Raw genomic sequence first — 21747 nt, forward strand, 5'->3', positions numbered from 1 at the left:
TAATATTTCAATTATTTTATTAAAATTTGTACTATAATAGATGTTGCTAAATGCTTTTATCATATTTCTAATTTTTTGATGCTGTATATAATCATGTAGGCATAACATATATAACAAAACCATGGCTTGTGGTGAAGAAACTGTCCATATAAATCTGAATGTGTATGTAAAAGAGAACAGTTAATTTTGAAATGTAATTGTATGAATAGGCAGAAACACATTATTGCCACTAGCTTACACTGTAAGTTTCTTTATCACATTGTGTTTCCAACTAAACTCCTATTTCTTTCAGTCTTGTTTGCATAGAAAATGCAAGTGTACCTGTAAAGTCCTCACTATCATGTAAACCTAGTGGCAGTCTAAATTCCAAATAAGCATTGTATTGGTATGTTTCTATTTCCATAGCCACAGAGAGGTGTTCTCTGTTTCTATCTGTTCTTTTGAGATCATGGCATGGAAAAGCTTGTCACATGTCAAATTACAAATAACGTGCTTTGGATTTTATTGGTAGGTATTCTCTCTGCTTTTACTTTTGAGATTTTTCCGGGGCTGCTAAATTAGAGATTGAAGCTGAGTCCTATGCTAGAAGAAAAATGTGTTCTGGTGTTTTAGGTGAGTTCGAGAAAAAGAGGCTAAAAAGCCAATAAAACTCAGAACTGCAAACAAATTCATGTGAAAGAATGCCTCTAGTCTTTCTCCCCACTGCCTCCTATACTGCCATCAAATAATTGGCTTGCATAGAATCAATTGTTTAAATGGATTAGTTGGTGGTGCTCTGTACAATGTCTGTCTATTTGGAACACGTTGCTGACTAGGAATGCAAATTTTTGTCCCACAATCATTTCCTGACTACTATCACTGACTGAGATTTCTGCCTGAAATAAAGTCAGAAATGAAATATTATTTTTCCATTGATATCTGTAGATATGTTGCTTGCAGCTGCAACCTTGACAACCTTATTATTCTTTTAAAGCTCTGAAGTACCTTGACCCTCCTTGTGAGGCAGGGCAGAAAACAGAGAGTCCTGGGTCTGTCTGTCTCTATCTGGCAGTGGAAGGCATAGCATTCAGGTTCTGTAAAAATGAATGGTGTCTGTTTGGAAAAATCAGAAAAGAAAATTTGAAATAGTCAGGTTTTCAGTATGCAGAATTACTCATAGAGCTCGTTGTCCTGCCAGAGTATTGCACTTTCATTGTAGAGGTCGTCTTTGTGTTTCCTCAGAAAAATTATAAGTTACCTTTGTCACAGTAAGTGATCGTGACTGGTTGAAATTCAGAACTTTCTAACTCAATTTTACCAATACAAAACAAAACTAAACTTGAAATAAAATACTCTTCTTTTTAATTTTCATAATTCTGAATTAAGAGAAGCAGTCTTTTTATAGTATATGAACTATTTAACACTTTATTGGTGTCTAGTGACTTACTTTAAATAGAAAATAATTGAAATTTTTTTAAAAGTAAAAAAACCACCCCAACCAAGCAAAAACCCCCTTTTTCAATAGAAGGAGCAGAAAGTGAGAAATTTTTAGTAAGAGGAAGTGCTCAGCTTCAAATAAGAAATACAATATTAATTGAGTTTATTTTATGAAAACTCATTCTTTGGTAACTGCATCTTCAGCTTAAGCTTGGTTTTCTTTGAAATTATGCATCATGATGCATATATTTTCTACTAGAAAGACATATTTTAAAAAGTGTCTTTTTAAAAGTCTTTTTAAAAAATATGAAATGTCAGTAAATACTGTATGCACTTGTTTAGTCTTTTGATATGGTTATATTGAGATTATCCCTCTCTAATGAGCACAAACTCTCTTAAGATTTTTGTGAGTATGTATTTGCGGTTTTTGAGAAATGTGTGAGGTGTGGAATTTTTTGTCCAGGTATACCAACTTGCTGTTTCCTTCCCCTCTCCTTTATGCTCCCTTTTCTTTTAAGGATTGTCTCTTTAATAACTTGGATATGAGAAGGTTGTGGTGTGGTTCAGTTGTGAAAGAGTGAATGGCAACAGTGTCTTCATACATTTATAAAAAGGCCTGAATTAGCATAAAAAATTGGAAAACTTCTAGCTTGAGACCTGAACTGAAATGATAATTTCCTGAGAGGATTCGTTAGCAGTAGTAGTCAGTTCTTTGTACTTAGGAGAGACCAAACTCGCCATTAATAATAATAATAATAAAAAAAAAATCACCAGAAGTTTTTATACTATTTTTTTTTTTGGCATTTCTGCACTCTCATTCTGAAGCAGTACATCCTGCAATATGTGCACTCCATAGTGTTCATTAGCTGGCTCATCATCTGTCAATAATAGATTTTTGGTTTTTTCAGGCACCTAGAAGAAACTGCAGAAATCAATCTACATAACTACAAAATCATTAATAATCAAGTTGGAAGAGAGCTCAACCATCTGTCTACAAGTAGCTGTCTTAATTTCAAGACATTGCATGAGAGATATTTCTGTGTAGTTTACAAACAAATTAGTGCACTTGACTTCAGGATGTCAGTTGTAGTCTCTACCTGATAAATCAATTACATGAGGAATATGTACTGTGTGGGAGCCTGGCAATGTCACAATTTGAATTCTGGAGGGCAGAGAAGAGTTCTGTTTGCTGTTACTTTGGATGAAAAGGGCTGAGACTTTAGCTGAGTTCAGAGATGTATTACCAACAGCCAGAAGGCAGATGAGAGGACAATGAAAGTTTGGAAGGATAGAAGAGTAGGTTACATTTGGAGAAGCAGAGATGCACAGAGAGAAATAAAAATGCTGAAGTTGATGTTCAGATACTGGCACACTTTTAAATGGAGCTGTTGAGAAGACCAGCTGTAAATGTTGGGGTTGAATTGCATTGTACAATAAAAAAAAACAAAAACAACCTGCATATATCTAATAATAGCTGTGAAACCTTGAATCAGAAATTTGGAAGAATTGCTATATGTTATGGTAGGAATTGATCATCTCTTTTAACTTCCTATCTCAGCAAGAATTCCTGTATTGCTATCACTCTTAGTTCAATTACATTTAATTGATTAAAAGAGCTTATGAACCAAAATGAAATCCAAAAAGAAATTTGCATACTATTAAGTGAGAGGCTCTGCTGAAAAGTACAAAAGAATTTATGAATTTTATAAGCACTTAGCTGCCTTGGGAATAATTCTTTATTATGACTGAAATAAAAATTAATTCCATGGTAACATGTGCTGCAGTATAAGCAAACCATTTTTTAGTGGGTTTTCTTTTTTTCTTTGCACTGTTATTTAACAGTACATTTGATCATATAGCTTACCTAATGAGCTGAACATTGAGCCTAATGAGCTGAACATTGAGCCTAAAAAATAAGGTTTTTTTAACTGATAGGTTACAAGTATAATATATGCATAACAATCAATTACAATATATGCAAAAAAAAGTAAACCTCAAATTTGGAGATTCAAAGCCTGGACAAACAGAAGATTTGAGTAGTACTCTACTCGAGGATGTGCAGAAAAGAGCTTCACTATCTTGGAGCTTTAAGCAACAGTAAAGGAAGCCTGGAGTGGTCAGAAAGTAATAAAATTTGAATAATGTAGGTGGAATGTATAGAAATCGAAAATCAATTTCAAATGGAGTCCTTTATTTTTTTGTGTGTGACTTGAGAGAAGGATTATTGAATCAAAAAGTCTTTTTGGCGCCTGAGCGTGTTGAGGCCACTATTAAAGATACCTCTTGTCCAGTAGTAGTGGAAGAATGATTGAAAATATAAACAATGGATATGTTTTCTACATTTTATTTTATTCCATTTATTTTAAATTATGGCAGACCTCTTTTGAATTCAAGTTGATTGTCTCAGTCTCTGCAGTCCATGTGTCCTAGGCCCAGAAATTAGATTGCTTCAAAACATGGGATGATGGTCACAAGTACTGATGGACACCACAAGAAGGGAAAGAGGTTTGACTTGCTTATAGGCTATCCATGTGAAGCATGGATTAAATTTATTGCTTTTTCCTGTATTTATTTCACAACCCTTACCAAGTTACAAATAGTAGAGATGTATTGAAGGTGTATTGACTGAGTTATGCCCCCACTGCCTTGGGGCTGCACACAGGGCACAGACCTAATCTTGAGCTGACAAAAGCTGTGAGTCTGGCTATGTCAGGTTCTTGCCTTTGTGTTCGTGTGGCTACTTGGCTGCTCACTACTGCAGAGCACAGGCAGGGCCTGCTTGTGTTTGTGTGGAGAAATTTGCCTAGGTACATTCTTTTTCTTCAGTGGTTTATATATAAAATACAGATGTAATTTCTCCATCAAAGGTTACTCTGAGGTAAAAGGAAGTGCATGTTGTGAGGTGATCAGACTTGGTCACTGCTGCCAAAATTGTCCCCAACCAGTTTTTTCTTGAGAGGTTGTAAAGCTCAAAAGGGCCCTTGCCCTTCTCAGATTATCAATCATCTCTCTCAAGAAGTTACTATCAGTCCCCTCCAAAAACCTCCTGGAACAACCAAGATCTCCAGCTCCTCCTGCTTGTTTCTCTTGTTATTTGTTTTGGTGTACAGGCACTTCAGAGAGGCACCCTGTGTTGATTTCCTAGGAAAGGCAAGATGGTTTTCCCCACAATACTCTCCTGTAGGCACATCCTTACTTAGTGGTCATGCTTCAGGTGGGCTCATTTTAGTCCTGTGCTGCTGATGAGGAGAACTCTTGTGTCTGATAAACCCCAAACAGCTTTTGTTTGCCCATCTGCTCCTCCACTTCCTCACTTGATTGTTGATGGTCCTTTTGCATCTCTTGTTTGTCTTAGTTTGTAGCAAAGATGCTTTTGCCTCATTTAGTCAGAAATAACTTAATTATACCGCTGTGTCCAGGGAAAATATGGATTTGAAACAAAAATGTATTATCGTAGAATTTTTTCAACATTAGGAATATAAAATTGAATTCCTGGATAAAGAGTTAAATGATACATTTAAAAAATAGTGTTACTTTAAATAGCTTCTGAAGATCAAAGGTTTGGTTCTCAAAGACTTTGATGGGATGGGGAAAGGATGAACATATGATAAAGTTCTGAGATCTAAATATTGAAAACATGTTTTTCTGTCTGTGCACTGTTTCAGCATGCACAGCTATTTAGGTTCTCTTCAAAAAGTGTTTCTATTTTTTTTTTTTGCTGATTCATTTAATTATTACTTGATTTCATCATAAACCACTACCTCATTTTCTTCCTACCTCATTTTCTTCTTCTATGTCTGAACTGTTTTCAGTTGTATGCACAAAAGACATGATATATATAACACTCCTATCTCATGCATCATCTTAACCGAGCCATTAAATGGTTACTAAAGCTCTCAAAAGGAGTCACACCCTGCCAAAATTTTTGCAGTGAAATTTTGAAGATACCAAGGATGAGAAAACATGACCTGAATTTGAATAATATGTTTAAAATAGTATAGTGCTATGCATTTTTAATAACTGCAATCGAAGTTCTTGCAACAGCACTGAAAGCTGTGCTTTGCTCCCATTATAGGTAACATAAAGATCATTTGAATTTTAAGAACTCTCATGTGCTGCAGAAGCTGGAGTAACCATCTGTTTTATTTGTCTAAACTGAAGCTGTGTCTCACAACTCATTTATGTACTCCTTTCTTTGCCTTAAACCTTTTACCTAATGTAATTTAATTTTTTAGTTTCTGTGCCACGCAAAATATTAATTTTCTCATACTCTTTTTATTTTGCCTTTCACTGGTCAGTAGAATCACAAAAGGCTACTGAAGGGGCTCTTTGGGTTCATCTAGTTAATCTGCCCTGCCAAGGATGTGAATGTCTTTCACTTGATCAAAAACCTGTCTATTGTTTTCACATCTGTCCTCTACCTATTTGGTGGTCTTGATTCTTCCTTTATCAGTGCAGATGTTTAACCCCTTCCTTCATGGACCACATTCCATAACTTCATTTGTTCTTTTCCATACTTCCCTTTTTCATCACTACATCTTCTCTAGATATAAATATTAATTATTTCTGTATAGTCAGAAGATGGAATGATACTGTTGTTTTTACTTCTGCAAGTTAAATTTTAACAATCTAGAGAAGTTAAATGTTTTAAATGCTGTTAAGTTTGTAATCAATGTAACAAAACTGCCGTGAATGTTTTAATTATGTGAACCTTGCTGTAAAGTCTGAAGTTCTGAAATAAACTACTTCATGTTAATCACTTATTAATTATATTAATCTGATTTTTAGTGCTGGAGTCATGGACTTGATAGCATCTGAGATGACATTAGGAGAGCATTAGTGAGGCTAAGAGCTAATTATTGTTTTATGTATGTGCTTGGCAAGGATGCAAGAGAAAAGGCAGCAAAAGCAGTTTGGTATTGAGAGCAGCCCTCGGGGCATTGCAGTGTCCCAGTTGCCTCCATGTGAACTGCAGAGGGGCTGAGGAGGGGCCATCCTGTGCTGTGCCCCCACTCAGGCTTCGGGGCAGGGCCAGAGGGAGCTCAGCCCTGTACTTCACATGGAATTCAAAATGGATTTCAATGGATTTCAACAGTGTGGCGTACTGCTTTACCAGCGTGAAGAAAACTTATTTTGGATATGAGTGAGGAGTTCTGGCGCAGTAATCTTGTGGGATTAATGGTTTGCCAGCAACAATATTCAGTATTCAAAAACTGTGGGAATTTCCACGTGTTTTTCTATATTTTGGCACCCGATTTATCTTTTAATTTCTGTGTCTTTGAGGGCTATCAAAGGACATGCACTGTGCTGCTTTTGAGCTTATGGTAAAAAATTACAGTTTTATGATCTGGTTTGGAATAGACAGTCTTTGGAATAACTTGGATCCTAAAATAAAATCTGGATTCCTAATTTTGCTAGGCATGCTGTGGAAGAAATTCTGATTCACACTTTCCAGTTGGTTGTTACAACTCCTGTAGATGCTTTAGAGTGCACAGTGGGGTGGTCTCACAGTATGATAAGCCTAACTGACACGATAAAAAGTGAAATAAAGCAAACCATAACTGCCTCCTTTTTTGTGTCAAATTGATCTCACAATTATTCCTAATGAACTTTCTGTGAATGGGGATGTCTTGCATGTATTTTATTTGGAAAGTACAGTTAAATGTGCAAGTGATTATTGTGTGGATTCATAAATATAACAAAAATTTTAGAATTTTAAGTCTATGGTTTGATAAGAAATCTAAAACCAATAAAATATTCCAACATCTCCAAGAAAGCCATTTGGCATCAAATTTTTTTAAGACATGCTACAACTACTTTGGTACAGAGAATGGACTACTGCTTAGGAATGAATGTATTAGACTTCAAAGTTCCTATCAAATTATCTTTAGGTAGGATTTTGTATGAAAAAGTAAATCCTGGTAAGGGTGTGTAGGATGACCATTAACTAAAATGCAAATCTACACAGTTTCAAAGGAGATGAAAAGACAACGAAGGTGGATCTTTCCTTTGCCCTCCTTGTGATTCCCTCCTCTCTTTCTGCTTTGTCTAACCCATAAAAGCCTTTCAGAACTATTTCAGTGTACAAGTTATTCCTTATGTTTCTCTTGCAACATCATCTACTGCAACAGGATGTGATAACTTAATGATGGAACAAAGAGGCATACAGTAAACAAGTACGTCTCTAAACATTCTCCTTCAGAATAATGAACTTCTCAGCTAAGTTTAACACATTAAATGCATTCAAGACATCAACATCTAAGAGGTTAAGTTAGTTGTAAAGGGGGGAGCATAAAGAAATACAGTTTTGGGGTTTTGGATATGGAGTGCAACATCTTTAATTTAATTTCTAGAACCTTATAAATAGTTTAGCTTTTGATAGAAAAGGAGGGCATATGCTGTGACAGTCATGAAGTACTTAATGTTTAGAAGCCCAATACCTACTGATGCTAATATTTATTCCCAAAATACCAAAGGAAATGCCTTAACTGACTACAGTAGACTTTGATTCATGTCTCTGAGATGACATAGGGTGGGAAAGAATGTCAGGACTCTGCAGCTTTCTGGAACAGAAAGAAACTCCATTCTGTTTTAAAATCTTTAATTTTACCCAGCATCTCCAGCACAGCAAAAACTTTAGAAAGTTTATTATTTAATGTTTGTTTCCTTAGCTGTCTTTCACATTTCTCAGCCACTGGAGGTTGCAGTGACTTGCCAAAGGTCAGTTGGTAACAAAGTGGAGAAGAAAACCAAGGATTGTCAAGTCCTCATTAAGTGACTCCTGTGCTAAATGTAACTTGTTCTGTTTTTTCCAAATGCCAGAGGAATCTTATCTGTGTGTGGGTATTTTACTTTTCTCTGAAGCCATTTGAAGCCATTTAAAAGAAGAGAATTTGGGTTTTCTGTATTTGTCCACAACATCTGCAGCCCCTTAATTTTTCCAGGTAACTACCAGTTGTCTAGTGTATTACCTCTTTTCAGCCAAAAGGAGCAATCTCTGGTTTCTGCTTGAAAGATTAGGTGCTTGCAGACTACCCCTATTTATTATATTTAAATTTATTACTGTGAAGATAACTTTCAGAGTAATCACTCTGTATAGGAAAATATGGGGGTTTTTTTAGTAAAAGTCTCATTTCTTCTAGCAATTTTTCATATCTATTTGCAGTATGAGACAGGTCATTCTAAATGTTTCCTAAAACAGTTACAGTATTAACTGAAGTAGTGCTTCAGTTGTTCAACCTGGTTACTTTTCATCCTTTAAACTGGTAAAAAAGATAAACTCATGATGGAAAAAATCTCTTTCAAAAGACTTGGGATTTTTCAAGTGAGAAATGGCTTTATTGCAATCAGCTTTTCTGTTCTGAAAGTAACTTTTTATGAAAATTGTTTCCGTTCATGCTAACAGTTCGATCCAACTGGATCTATTACAGAGATTCTGAATTTTCCAAGTATTCAAATTACCCAACTACATATCAGTTGAGAGATTTGAGGTTGAGTTGAGAATGTCTTGCCCACCCCTACAGAAATGATGACAGAAAGATGGCTATGGCATTCAGACTTCCAGTGAGCATTATGTCATACATCCTGCTCACTGCACCAAGTAACTAGAATGAGTTTGTCCTTCTGGCAAAATAAAATTTGACCAAAATTTAGCATTCCATGATTTTTTCCTGCAGTGTTTTGCCTATTTTTTTTTCCTAGAGTAAAAAATAATTTCACAAATGAATTTGTGGGCTTTAATTATGTTTTCTTCTGGTTTTATGTTTTTAAATTTTAATTCACTCAAATACATTTCCATTTTTGTTTCTTAAGTTAGAGTGTGTCTGATTTTAATATTGTTCTAATCTACTTGCATACAAATAGCAGTATGTGAATACCAAAACTTGTTTATAAAAAAAGAATATCTCCTTCCTCAATTGTGTATCAGATAGAATAAAGAAATGGTTTTATAGCCATTATTCACAATTCTCAGAGCTCACGTATTTCAAATCAGTTAATGACTCCTGCTCTACTTTCTTTTGTGGCGCAAATGTGGTTTGACAATAAAGACATGGAATGTTTTTAATCAAAAGGAAAATGACTGCAAAGGAAAATAAAATGTAGATACTGTAAATGTCAAACTATGACTGAATTGGACAAGTACAGAACATCCAGACCTGATTTGCTTTTAAGTGTCTAAATCATGAGAATTCAAAAGCTGTAGTGTTTTGATGGTAAGATAGCCTTCTCTGCTTTCTTTATTCCAAAGGAGATTAAAGTATGGTTGGTTTTTCTGGAAAATATAACATGAATTCGTAAGAAAAATTCATGTTTTTTAAAACAGAGAAAAATTAAATAAGACAAAGGCATACAGTAATTTTAAATTTCCTTAATTCTTTCAGTCCAAGTCCACTGGAGTGCTAGGGCTGATGCAATTGCTGCATACAACTGAAAGGAAATATCGAAAAATGTCCTGCTTTTCCTAATTATGCTGCAACCAGTCAAAATATAAATTGGGAAATGCCACATTGGAATGGGATCCTGTTTCAAAAAGCATTGGAACATACACACTGTGTCACCCACTGTCTTTTGATATGTCAGTTCACTGGTTTTTAATGAGTTAGGTGTTTAGTTGCTTCCATTTTCTTAGAAAATTTCAGCCTTAATGTTCGTGAATGGTTTAAGTGCTTTGATAAATAAACCTTTACTGAGATTGCTCCCAAATCATTACATGGCAGAGGATCCTTGTGAAAACAGAGCAACCCAGAGTGGGATTGAGAACAAACTGTGTCCTTTTTCAGTGGTGGAGAAAGGAATCAGGTAAATTTAATTATAAGTAATGAAGCCAAGTGGTCTTGGCTCGTGTGTTTGTAAGGTGACTGTGTACAATGGATGTACAATGGAAACAGGTGTGGACTGGCATTACTGCTCTTTAGCAATGACTTCTTTTAAGAAAAATCCTGTGAAAGCTTACTTTGATCAAAGAGTATGGCTAACTTAGCTTTCATCTGTAAATAAGGAACTTTCATTTCTGTTTTGCCCATTCATTGTGTAGAATCAAAAACCCATATGCAAATTCTTACTGACTCTCTTCTTCCAAATAACTCCTACAGGAAACAATGGGCTACATTTTGTTAATCAAGTTATTTTTCTATGACTTCATTGATTTTTAGAAGAATTTCAGGATTTTGTGGGTGCTATAGAAACATTTCCTCTGTTTTAGGAAAATAAGATTTTAAATTTGTCTTAGAGTCTGGCTGATACAGTTAGAATCCTATACAGGAATAATTCTGGAGATGCTGTGAAATTATAAAAAAAATAGTGGCAGTTTTGAAATTCTTTGCAAAATGTCATTCCTTATTTAAATTAATTTTATAATTTTATTTTATAGCAAATACTCACATTTTGTTTGGCTGTTTTTCCACAATCAAATTAAAATACATTTTAAAACTGTAAAAACCAATTCAGAAAATTTTTTCCACATGAATTCACCCCAATGTTTTTGTTTTTAAATATATGCAGAACTTATTTTTTATTACTCCTTTCTGAATAAGAAGACCTATGACCTATTTTTCTTAAACTGTAATGTTCTGATGTATGAAAATCTTGACTAATTTCTGTAGTCAATAGGAGATAAAAAAATTTGCTTGACATGTAGAAATTCATGATTTTTGTCACTGAAGGGCAGGCTAATATTTGTATGCATTGCTTGTCTTACATAAGCCTCTAGTTTGCACTACAGCTCCTGAATTGCTAGTAGCAAGAGCTACATAAAATAATTTTGCTTTTTAGCATGAAAATCAGTGCTAGAGTGTGTGTGATCTTCTCAAGAGGAATAAAAAGATGATCAGGCCGGGAGCTTCTACTGGCTTGAAGGGGAGATGATGATAAGACTTTTAATAAGGAGGGAAAATGTACTGGTGTTATTGGGATGCTGGTAGCTAAATTATTATGGGAAAAAGGTGTAAATGTTCTGGTTCATTTATTTCAGTACTCGTCTTGATTAAAAAAAAAATTGCAAAGGGAACGTACCATGATTGAGTTTTCTTTGGACTTTATCCATTATTATCTGTATTGTTCATTTGGCAGGTCAATAGTTCAGTATTTCATTTGTTTTCATTTTTTACATTATTCTTTAAGTGAAATGGGTGAATTCAACATGGTTAAAAACTGACATAGACAGAACATCCACAACTGTCTATCTGTTCAGATAAGGTAAGAATAAAATATTTATTTTCATGTAAGTTGTGTAACAGAGGGTGAACAGACTACTGTGAAACCAGTGCATCTGTCATATAACGCTACATTACTGTATTACATCAGTAGCCCATTTTTTAAAATGCCAAATAAAATTGATACTGAAAGCTTTCCATACTGTAATACAATCAAGAACCCTTTTTTTTTTATGAGAACATGATTTAATAGTCACTTGTAAAAATTTATTTTGATGGTACCAGTTTTACTTCTGTATTTAATGGAGTTTAATGACTCAGAGCAATTTCAAGGACCAAGGGACTAGAAATTAAGTTTTTATACAGTATTTCTGTTCTCTAGGTGCTGAAATATTAACAGATCAGCTTGCCTTCTTCAGTCTTCCCCCACCACAGAGCAGAGAGCAATGCAGAAATCACCAAAATAGTTATCATTTACCCTAAAATGTTATTTCTGTCAATGTAATTTGAAACATTTCTTTATTTAATTTTTTGCTTATCAGTATTGGAAGGATAATGATATTGTATTTTTTAAGAAAGGTTTCATCTTTGGTCAACAATAGCTCCTTCTAAAATGATCTGCTGCTGTGATGTGGCTTTGTAATGTTTGGGGTCATCTGACAAGTGAGGAAAAGAGATTCCAGCAAGACAAATTTAGATTTAAAACCATTAGTAACAGATGACATAAGAAAGATGTACCAATTTGGAAGAAAGCAAATCTGTTTTTGAGACTTCAGAATTAAATGAAAATATTTTGGAATAAGTGTAAGTATTATCCAGAGGAACATAACTTTTTTTGTTAGGTGAATGAATATATCATAACTTGGTTATAGCTAATATTTTTGTGACTGTTTTTTGTGAAGGCAAAATGCTCTATTGGCTAGCATTCACTTTTTTACCTGAGTTACCTATGTATAAGCTAACCTATTTAATTATTTTCCATCTCCTACAAAAATGTCTGCATCTGTTTTCTTCTTTTAAATCCCAGCCTGTGTACTGTCCAGAATCTGTGCTTTGACTTTTTTTTTTTTTTTAATTTCAAAAATAACTTTTTTTTTTAAATTTTACTTTTCTTCTTTTTTGGAAAAAAAATTGAACATTTTGACCACTTCTGTAATATTGTGTTTGAAGTCCATTTGGGATCTCAGAGATCAGGTTTCCATTGAACTTCTCGGTTTCTGAAATGTACAGGGGACTTCACTTTTAGTGTCAGGACCATCATATTACAAATGATCAGTACAACCCAGGAAAGAGCTTGGCTTGGAAAGACTGTATTTTTAAAAATTTTTATTTTTCCTAAGAAATGTTATTTCTATCTCTGGTAGCACAGTCTAGAAGCTCAGATCTTGGCCTGATAGATTAATAAAAAATATTTATAGGTTTAGCTGCTTTAAAAATATATATTTTATTCTGAATGAAGTATTTTTGCAGACATCTCTCTATTAATAAAAACAGTCCTTCACAAAGACTTTCTTCATCAAACTGTTTTCTTCTGAAGTGTCCATAGTGATGCTTCTTTTTCCTCTGTCATTCCAACCAAAATTTTATACATGTGATGAAAAAATTATTTTACTGAAAGCAGAAATGCAATTTACAAAATTATCATTGACTTAGGCAGTTTTGAAATTTCACCATCTGGATGTGTTTTTTAACTCCTTTGGATAAGGTATCTCTGGTTTTTGTTGTGCAACAATAACATTGAAGGTTTGAGAAATGTGTCTTTTTATTAATTCTCATTAGTAATTTATAAGTTCATAAAAACCCAGGTAAATAAAATGAAATGCTTTTCTTTATCTATCTGTAATTTAAACATGAAAACCATTTAGTTAAAGTAGTAGTTTTTCCCATCAGTTCATAGCTTTTATATTTTCTGTATCTGATTCTGACATTGACTAAATATAGAAAATGCTTCTTGTCTAGGAAAGGCCAGAGTAAAAATAGATTATGAAGTATTAGTACTAGGAAAAAATGTAAAATCATATCTGAATTATTTGGCAAGTGGTTAATTAAAAAAAAATAGCCTTTTTTCTTGCTAAAGAGATTTTTTTTGTTGTTTGAAATTGCATTTTCATGAGGACTAGGGAGCTGGGATTGCCAGCTGCCTGAATTTTCATAGATTTAGTATAGCATTTTCTATAACCTTTTCTTGATTTCAAAGCTGAATCAGTGTGATATACTCCTCCAAATTTATATGATCTTTCTGTAATGCCAGTTGAGTTGTTTTTAGCAACTACTTCAGTCTGCTCTTCGCAGCTATACAGCATTGATATCCATTCAGTAAACTGGGTGTATGTCTTACATATCCAGATGTAGGATTCTTAGGTGAGATAAAAATTTAATTGAAAAGAGTGAGAGTAATATAGCCCTTGCAGTGTTATAGGTTTGTTGGCAGTGTTCCAACACACTGAGTTCTCAAAAAAATTACAGTGATACAAGCAAACTCACACTATTTTTCTGCATTAGAATGAAGATTTTTTTTTTTTTTTGGTGGGGGAGTGGAATGCAGCATTAAGTGTTTTCAGATCAACTTATCCAAAGAAATAACAGTGAGAAATAACAGTAGAATGATGGAGGAAATAGAAGGTTACTGGGAGATCTTCAGTTTACCCAGTGTATGAAGCTGAGGAAGAGTGGTGCATCAAACCATGAGCCCAAGACTAGCAGTCCTTAGGAGAAAAGACAGTTAATCACTGGCATAAATTACTGCCTACAGAATGTACTGTGTGGTATCCTCAAGATTTTCCATTCAGTCTTGTAGGGTTTCTTGTGACAGGGATTACCCTTTATTCAATCTGCGCCTATGGATCACTGACAGCTTTAGCTTCCAAGCAGGCCACATGATTACAGGTTAATGACAGGAGCTCAAAGTATGCTTTCAAGTTGTCCTTCTTTCAAAAAGTATTATAATAGGTATTTGGAAAGCCCAAGAACTCCTTGTATGGTCTGTATTAAACTACAAGAACCTTTTAAATGAAATGCTGGTTTTGATGAGTCAGCACTTTAGTTACATGAATAAGACAAGCTCATGCTTAAAATTATCATTCAAAGCCACAGTTTTAAATCAGTGAAGTATGCAGAGCCTTATTGATGCAAGTTCAGTGATGAACATACAGGGTTGATAGTAGGGAGAAGCCCAGTGGGACTGTTCATTTAATTAGGCCTCAAAAATAATTGCACAGAACTGGTGTCAATTTTCAAATAAATTCAAAATAGCGTTAATTATTCTTAATAAATGACAAAAGTTTGCCCTGCACTCATTTAATGTAAGCACAGGCTCATGTATGTAGTACCACTCTTGTTTTACAACCAGTCTGAAACATTACCTGTATGTTGAATCTGAAACAGTATGGATAATTGGGGAAAATAAATTTGAATCTTAATTAGAAATTCACATGGACAACTACAAATGAAGCCCTAAGCATGATGGCAGATAATAATACAACGCAGATCTTTGTGCTACTTGTGAAGCCAGAACATCATCTGCTCTTCACAGGTATTCTGCTTAGGGACAGAGTATGAACTATTTGCTCACACCAATGTCTTCATATACAGAAGGAAAGGAACAGGAGGCAGAAGTGCCAGCATCATATGAACATGTAGAAAGTTAGGCTCTTCAAACTACCTCCAATGCATCTATTTAATATGATTGGAAACTTTTGTGTTGTTCTGTCACTTGATTTTATGATGTCAAATAATTATTTCAGCAAATAGAGGCTCTGAAGAAAATGAGACCAGTCATTCTTGTATTCTTTTAATTAAGTTATTCTATAATTTAATGTTCATCAGAGAGTACCTAGGGCTGTTTCCTGTGTTGGTAGACCAGAGATGCAACATTGCTGTCTTAGAAAACTCATGACTGACTGCTTTTATATCAGCAAGCCCAGAGAGTTCGTGCATGGCTGTCATTAGCAGTTTGGTTAGTGTTGCATGTTTCAAGACATCTTTCAGCCCTTTATTTTAGTCAAAAATCTAAATGTACTTTTCTGAACTTCTGAATGTTTTAAGCTTGGTTTTCATACTAAGTAGGAATAAGGAGTTGAATTAATCCAATTCTGCATCATATGGAAAATGCTAAAATCTTTGACATGAAGATGCTGAAACATCTTGTTTCTACACATTTGATTTAGAAAAAGAGTTTTCAGCATTCTTAAACTGAGCTTGTTTATTTTACTTTTGTGCTTTCCCTCATACACTGGTTAAACTGAAGGTCTCCCATTGACCTTCTATTTTCACCTCCAGGGTTGACCTGGCAATTGGTTTGCCTGTACCTGTGCTTGTCAGTGAGGCAGCCAGAAGAAAAGTGCCCCTTGCTTTGTAAGGAACTTTGTATCTGTCTCCTACCCTGCAAGTTTTGTTCAGCCCATGTTGCTTGGTGTACATCTCTGCACAGGGGACAGGCTGAGGAAAATTTCCTGCAACCTTCTGGCCAACTGCGCCAGTGACCCTGGACTCTGTGAAGTGTTAAAGTAGACAGGGGAGAAAATGTGTAAGGAAACATGTTGCATACTGTAAGAAATATACTGTGGCTCTTTGTACTTGTTAACAAGTTTGGGTCAGGTTTGTAGCTAGTTCTGCTGGGCTATTCCACCCCTGCGTTTGTGTAAAAGGAGAAAAAGATTTTAGCAAAATGGAGAAAGCTGTAGTGTGGGTGGACCCCAGTACACTCAACGTAAGAGCAATCCCCGTTCTACTGTATGATAACTGAGGACAAAATTATGCTTATTTCATTTTGGTATTCCTGAGTATAGTCTTAATTCCCTAGCACAGAATTTATTTATTTTTAAGGGACAGAAATCTAACTAATACATTTGTCTATGTGTAAGCAGGCCAAGGCTTCAAGTTTTTACCATGTATCTCTTGAACTAACTTATTTCCAGATAAAATACTTTTTCTAGTATTCTTGTGTTTAGTGATCATCTTTATTTGGAGTAGATTTAGGCTCAATTTTCGTGGAAGAAAAAAAGCTCTTTTCGTGCATTAACGAGCATTTTGTTTTTCACTTTTGTTGTGTTTGAATTAATGAAAAAAAGAAAACCCAAACCAAAACCAGTTCTTAAGATGCAGTGATGCTGAATTATGGTTTAAGTTGATAATTTTTGCAAGATGAGCAGTAATGAAATTATTATTTAGATTTGGAAGTTTAATGTTCAGGGTTTCCCCCCACAAACCACATGGCACAGTGGCACCAAAATTCTGCTCTTAGGAGCTGTATTCCTTTCACTTAGCTGTAAGTAGCTAAAGGATACTGCCCCTGGTGTGCTGTCAGGACCTCCACTGCTCCTGGGGGGAGTTGGGCATGCCTAGCTCCCAGTGTGTTCAGAGAAAACTCAGTTGTCATTGTTCAATAGCTCCTGTATCCTGTAGCCCTTCTATTGCAGGATTTTGTTATCTGCCTTCTCTTTGCTCTAGAGAAGCTGCATTGTCACTGTTGTCATAGAGTCAGGCTTTGAAATAGATTTCGCAGTCTTTACGTGTTGAGATGAAGGCTGCAAATTATCTTCACAAGGAGACAAGTGAAGTTTTAAATATTAATATTGTAAGTTTGTTCTGAGTTGTCTATGCATCAGAAGTTTGGTGAGTTTTTCTTAGGGTTGGAATTACCCCACTGGTAAAAATATTGCACATATTTTGAAGAAGACATTTATTTAGAAAGCTTTCTGTAGGATCTGTGCTTCACTGAAATGTCTCTCTAGCTATAGTTTCCCAGTTAATGATGTATAATGATGACTGAAAAACTAAAATATATGCCTATACAGCTTCTTCTTCTCAAGTATATTGACCTTCATTTGCAGAGTGATGGAGGCAAATTATTTGTGGGTTTGTCTGAGTTACTTGAGAGTGTTTAGGATTAAATAGGATCCCACTGCAAGATGAGGGCCAGACAGATTTAGCCAGGTAAGAGCATATGAATAGAAAAAAGTCTAATTCTGAGGTGAAATGAAGAAGCTTCTATTTCATTTTTGAGCATTGGGTCAGGTGACTCAGAAACAAACAATGATACATCAGGAAGGAAAATTATTATATCAGGCAGCAGCATGTGTTTCCCAGATTAGACTTCTTGAGCAAAATTAGATTAAGATTTTCTTTCATCATTCTAATTAAAATATTCTGGCCTTTTCACTGTCTTAGGTCATTGTTGATGAATGACAGAGGAGTGCCTTGACTGCTGCTTCCCAAATATAATTAAGTTTGACGGTTTTCAGTGGAAGAGGTTATATATTTGCTGAATTAAAAGCAGCTGTAACAGAAACAGCAACTGCATATTTTGAAAGTTAAACTGTGCTCCTGCATATATTAGATTGGATAGGTTTGAATCTTTAATTTAAACTTTTTTCTTTTAAATTTCCCTTCATTTTCTAGAGTTCCTTTATTTAAGATTTAAGATAACCACAAACCACAAAGTAACATCTTAGATTTCCATGCAAGAGGTCAACTGTATCTAATTAGCGGACTGCTGTTGTGTTGTGTGTTCAGAACATTCCTGCTCACTTAGGAGGTAATCTTTGCTCACTGAGTTATCCAGGCAGTTCCCAATAATGCTGCCTGCAGGCTGAGCTGCCTTTTTCACAAACAGAATTCATGCCCAACATGGAACATTAATATGAGCTTAATATAAAGGGGAAGGCGTAATTTGCAGTGCAGACACCCTAGAGTTCAGTTTGCTAATCAAAACCAGAGGACTCTCCCAGAGCTTCAGTCTCTCTGAAAGTTAGATTTTATGCTGTTTAGATTTAATCCTGTCCATGAAGAAAGTTAAGGAAAGCATTTGTAAAAGTTAACAGTTTCTTCCATGTGCTCTCAAAAGACTGACTACTGACAGCACTGGGCATTTAACATTTGCACTATGTGTTCTTGAGCAAGCAGTAACTGCATCTCTCCACCTGTAATGCTGTGTTTGAGAAGTGTGGCCTGTGTTTGTAGCAATCCTTATAGTATTGTAAATTTACCTGTAGCATGTTGCCTTATGTACAAATTGTTTCCTGTACTTTGTCAAAGCGCAGCGTACATTATTCCCTCCGCGGTTCTAGCAATGTTCTCACGAGCTTACTCTGCATGTGTGGAATTTATCTCCAAATATGATCAGCAAAAATATTTACTTGAATTTGAGTGAATTCCTGTTTACTTAAGGGCAAAATAAGACAGTTTACCAACAGAACCTGGAAGGAGTTGATACAAACCTGCAGTTACTATGTGGATAAAAAATGCGGGGACAGATGCTATTTCACAGACAATGGCTGACGAGCATAGATATGCTTGACAATTTTCTATTATTAGCCTTTTCTATTTAAATAATTAAATTCCATGTCAGATTAATACAGGTTCTTTTCTTCTGTTACATTTTGGTCATTGCTTAAGTCTGAGCAATAGACTCAGTTTTCACACCCTGATAACGATATCTACTTATTTTGTTTACTTTTTGGTTTGGACAATGACACTGGATTGTCAAACCTAAGGGATTGACACATCCCTTAGGTTGTTAATATGTGATCTATAAAAACATGGAACATGGGAACCTCCAGACACTCTATGTATAAGTAGCTTTTTCATGAACAGTCAAGCTAAATGATTTTGTTTTATTTTTTTCCCTCTTTTTTTTGGTATGGATATTTGTTCTTTTTCCCAAGTCCACCACTAGTGATCCCAAATCCTGTTTGCTTTCCTGGCTCTATATAAATACCTTATTGGGCCAATTAAACCATAGCTGTGCCCTGTGTTGTTTTGCTATTTGCTGTTGTGGGACATCTGACTTTAGGGGAAAAAGGGGCATGACAGAATTTTGTCTGTTCTGTTTTCACAGTACAGCCCAGCCACAAATTTTAATGAAGTTTTTGGGAATCTATTAGGGGTACAGAAGTGACATACAAGCTTTGAATAATAAAAGAGTATAAAAGACCCTGTCACACAGAGTTGTTTATAGGCAGCATTTTGGTTATTTAAGGAAGTTGTAATTAATTTCATCATCGTTTCATTGGACATTTTGAGACCTTAGATATTCAAAGAAAGAAAGAAAGGTGGAAATTATCAAATCTGTAAACTTCAATTATGAAATGGGAAAAAGAAAAACTGGCCTTGTAAACTAGTGATTCTACTTAAATATTCTTTGTTTTCCAGTGAAAGAGTTTTCCAGTCATAGTTCATAGGAAAGTAAACCTTTGACTTGGGCACAATTTATAAAATGTGGCCCAAATTAGCCTAAAAAATGATCTGGAAAACTGAGCCAATGTAAAAATATATACATAAGAAAATCAGAAAATTGATTTAAAATACTTTTTTACCTACTCCATTTTTACCTACAAAGAAATCTTAGGGTTTTGGCTGTGCTGTCTCCAGGACTTACAAAATGTTATATTTTTTTTCCTCTTCTCAAAACAAAAGAAGGAATTTTAGCTTTGAATTTAAAAGCTCTGCTTTGTTTTGAAAATTCTATTTGAGAACTCTATCAGTCCCCTAAAAGCCTGTATGTATCTATTTTGTTTTTATATGTGGTACAATACCATTAAAATAATCAAAACATGAAGTTTAATATCCAACCATGGTTTTTGACAAGTTTTTTAGGTACTTTAATTAAATCTAACTTTAAATAAGTTCTGCATTGCTGTTTCTTTCTCAAGAGTCCTTGAATACACATATTTTCTACTGTTTGTCATGAATAAATTACTTGCAGTTTTAGCCTGTGCAATAAAATGATACAATATAAATTAAACAAAGAAATAGAAAAAGGGGACCTGTCATTCTGAGACGTTGATCTAGGATTTCTTGGAGATTTACTTTAGGAAATAATTATGGATTTATTTATTCTTTCTATTTTTAAATTTGGTTTTTATTTCTCTTTTCAGATGGAAGATGTCATAGCCCGCATGCAAGATGAGAAAAATGGGATTCCTATTCGGACAGTGAAAAGTTTTCTTTCCAAGATTCCCAGTGTCTTTTCTGGTAAGAGTCAAAGTGAATTTCATACTATTTTAAAGGTTTATGTAAGGGGATGCTCTAGTGGAAAACACTTTTAAATAAGTACTGTTGAGAATTCAGTCGTCTGGTCTGGAGGAGACATTATTTATCCTTTGAATAGTTTAATTATAGAAGTCTTTGATGTTTGTCTCAGATTGGAGTGGGTTTACACAGAGATGTTTTTGTCCTGAAACTTAGGTGAAAGGAATATTTAATTTAATACAAAAAGTTAATTATCTCAAACTAGCAATATTTTTATGGCAGGTCAGGTCTGGTTTTTAGCCAGCTCCCATAGCAAGTATGAGTTTAGTGTATTGGCCAGTACATGAAGATAAGAAATTTCATGGCAGCAGAACAAAAGAAAAATCATCACCATACTCTGCAACTGGTGCTGATCAGGAGTTGTGACATTTATTACAACGTTCATGATCTGCTTCTGTAGCTCAGTGCCTGTGCTTGTGAAGCTAACTGCTGAGACCTTTGTGGTGATTTGCATGACAGCTGTAAACTCTATAGCTGGTTCAGGCCAGTACAGTCATAGGCACAAAAATCTGTCTATTTATTAATTAATTAGCATATAATTACTCTGCTATTTACATGATTTTATGACAATTTATACATTTATGTATGTGGGTATATACTCCAGTGAGTATTGAGTTCCTTTGAAATAGATGCCATTGTTTAATCTAATTTTTCCATAATCTGCAAGAGTGTATCCTTATACAGAAAGTATTGTACAAATTTCTACAGTCCAGAACACCAAGAAGAATTCTATATTTTAATTTTCAACCTGTGGAATTTTTTTTCTAGTGAATAATCCTGTCATAAAGAAGGATAGATTCTTAAGAGTGAACAAAATTGCTTCCTGATTTTAGAAAATAAGTTTTTTTGTTTCAAAATCTTGCCCAAAAAATAGCCTCTGGAGAATGGACCTTTATTTGCCATGAGTTAGTGCAGCATGGCATCTTATTGAAGAATTCATATTAATTGTTAATCTCTGCCTTAACTTGTGTTATAATGGATTTCAAAGTAGACTGAACAAAAGGTCTTTTTTTTAACTGGAATAGGCATCATACTTTTAAAGGTTGAGTTAGAATATATATACAGTTATACATAGCAGTTACTGGTGTACCAACTTTTCTATCGGTGTGTTAAGTTTATTAGCTTCAGAGGGAAATAAAAATATTTAAAC

At 34.7% G+C, this 21747-nt stretch overlaps 1 protein-coding gene across 5 annotated transcripts in view; it reads left to right on the forward strand.

Moving 5' to 3' along the window:
* Positions 1 to 21747, forward strand: part of RGS7 (regulator of G protein signaling 7) — a 231719-nt gene that overhangs the window by 105760 nt on the left and 104212 nt on the right. For 4 of the 5 annotated variants that reach the window (XM_084203386.1, XM_084203389.1, XM_084203385.1 and 1 more), the window contains one exon: positions 20444 to 20540. The exons of the other annotated variant lie outside the window; for it this stretch is intronic. In XM_084203386.1, the coding sequence (XP_084059512.1) occupies positions 20444 to 20540 (97 nt within the window). The remainder of the gene's footprint in view (positions 1 to 20443; positions 20541 to 21747) is intronic. 5 annotated transcript variants of the gene reach the window in all.

This window comes from Fringilla coelebs (assembly GCF_963513975.1).
Source record: "Fringilla coelebs genome assembly, chromosome: 3".
Classification (NCBI taxonomy): Eukaryota; Metazoa; Chordata; class Aves; order Passeriformes; family Fringillidae; genus Fringilla; species Fringilla coelebs.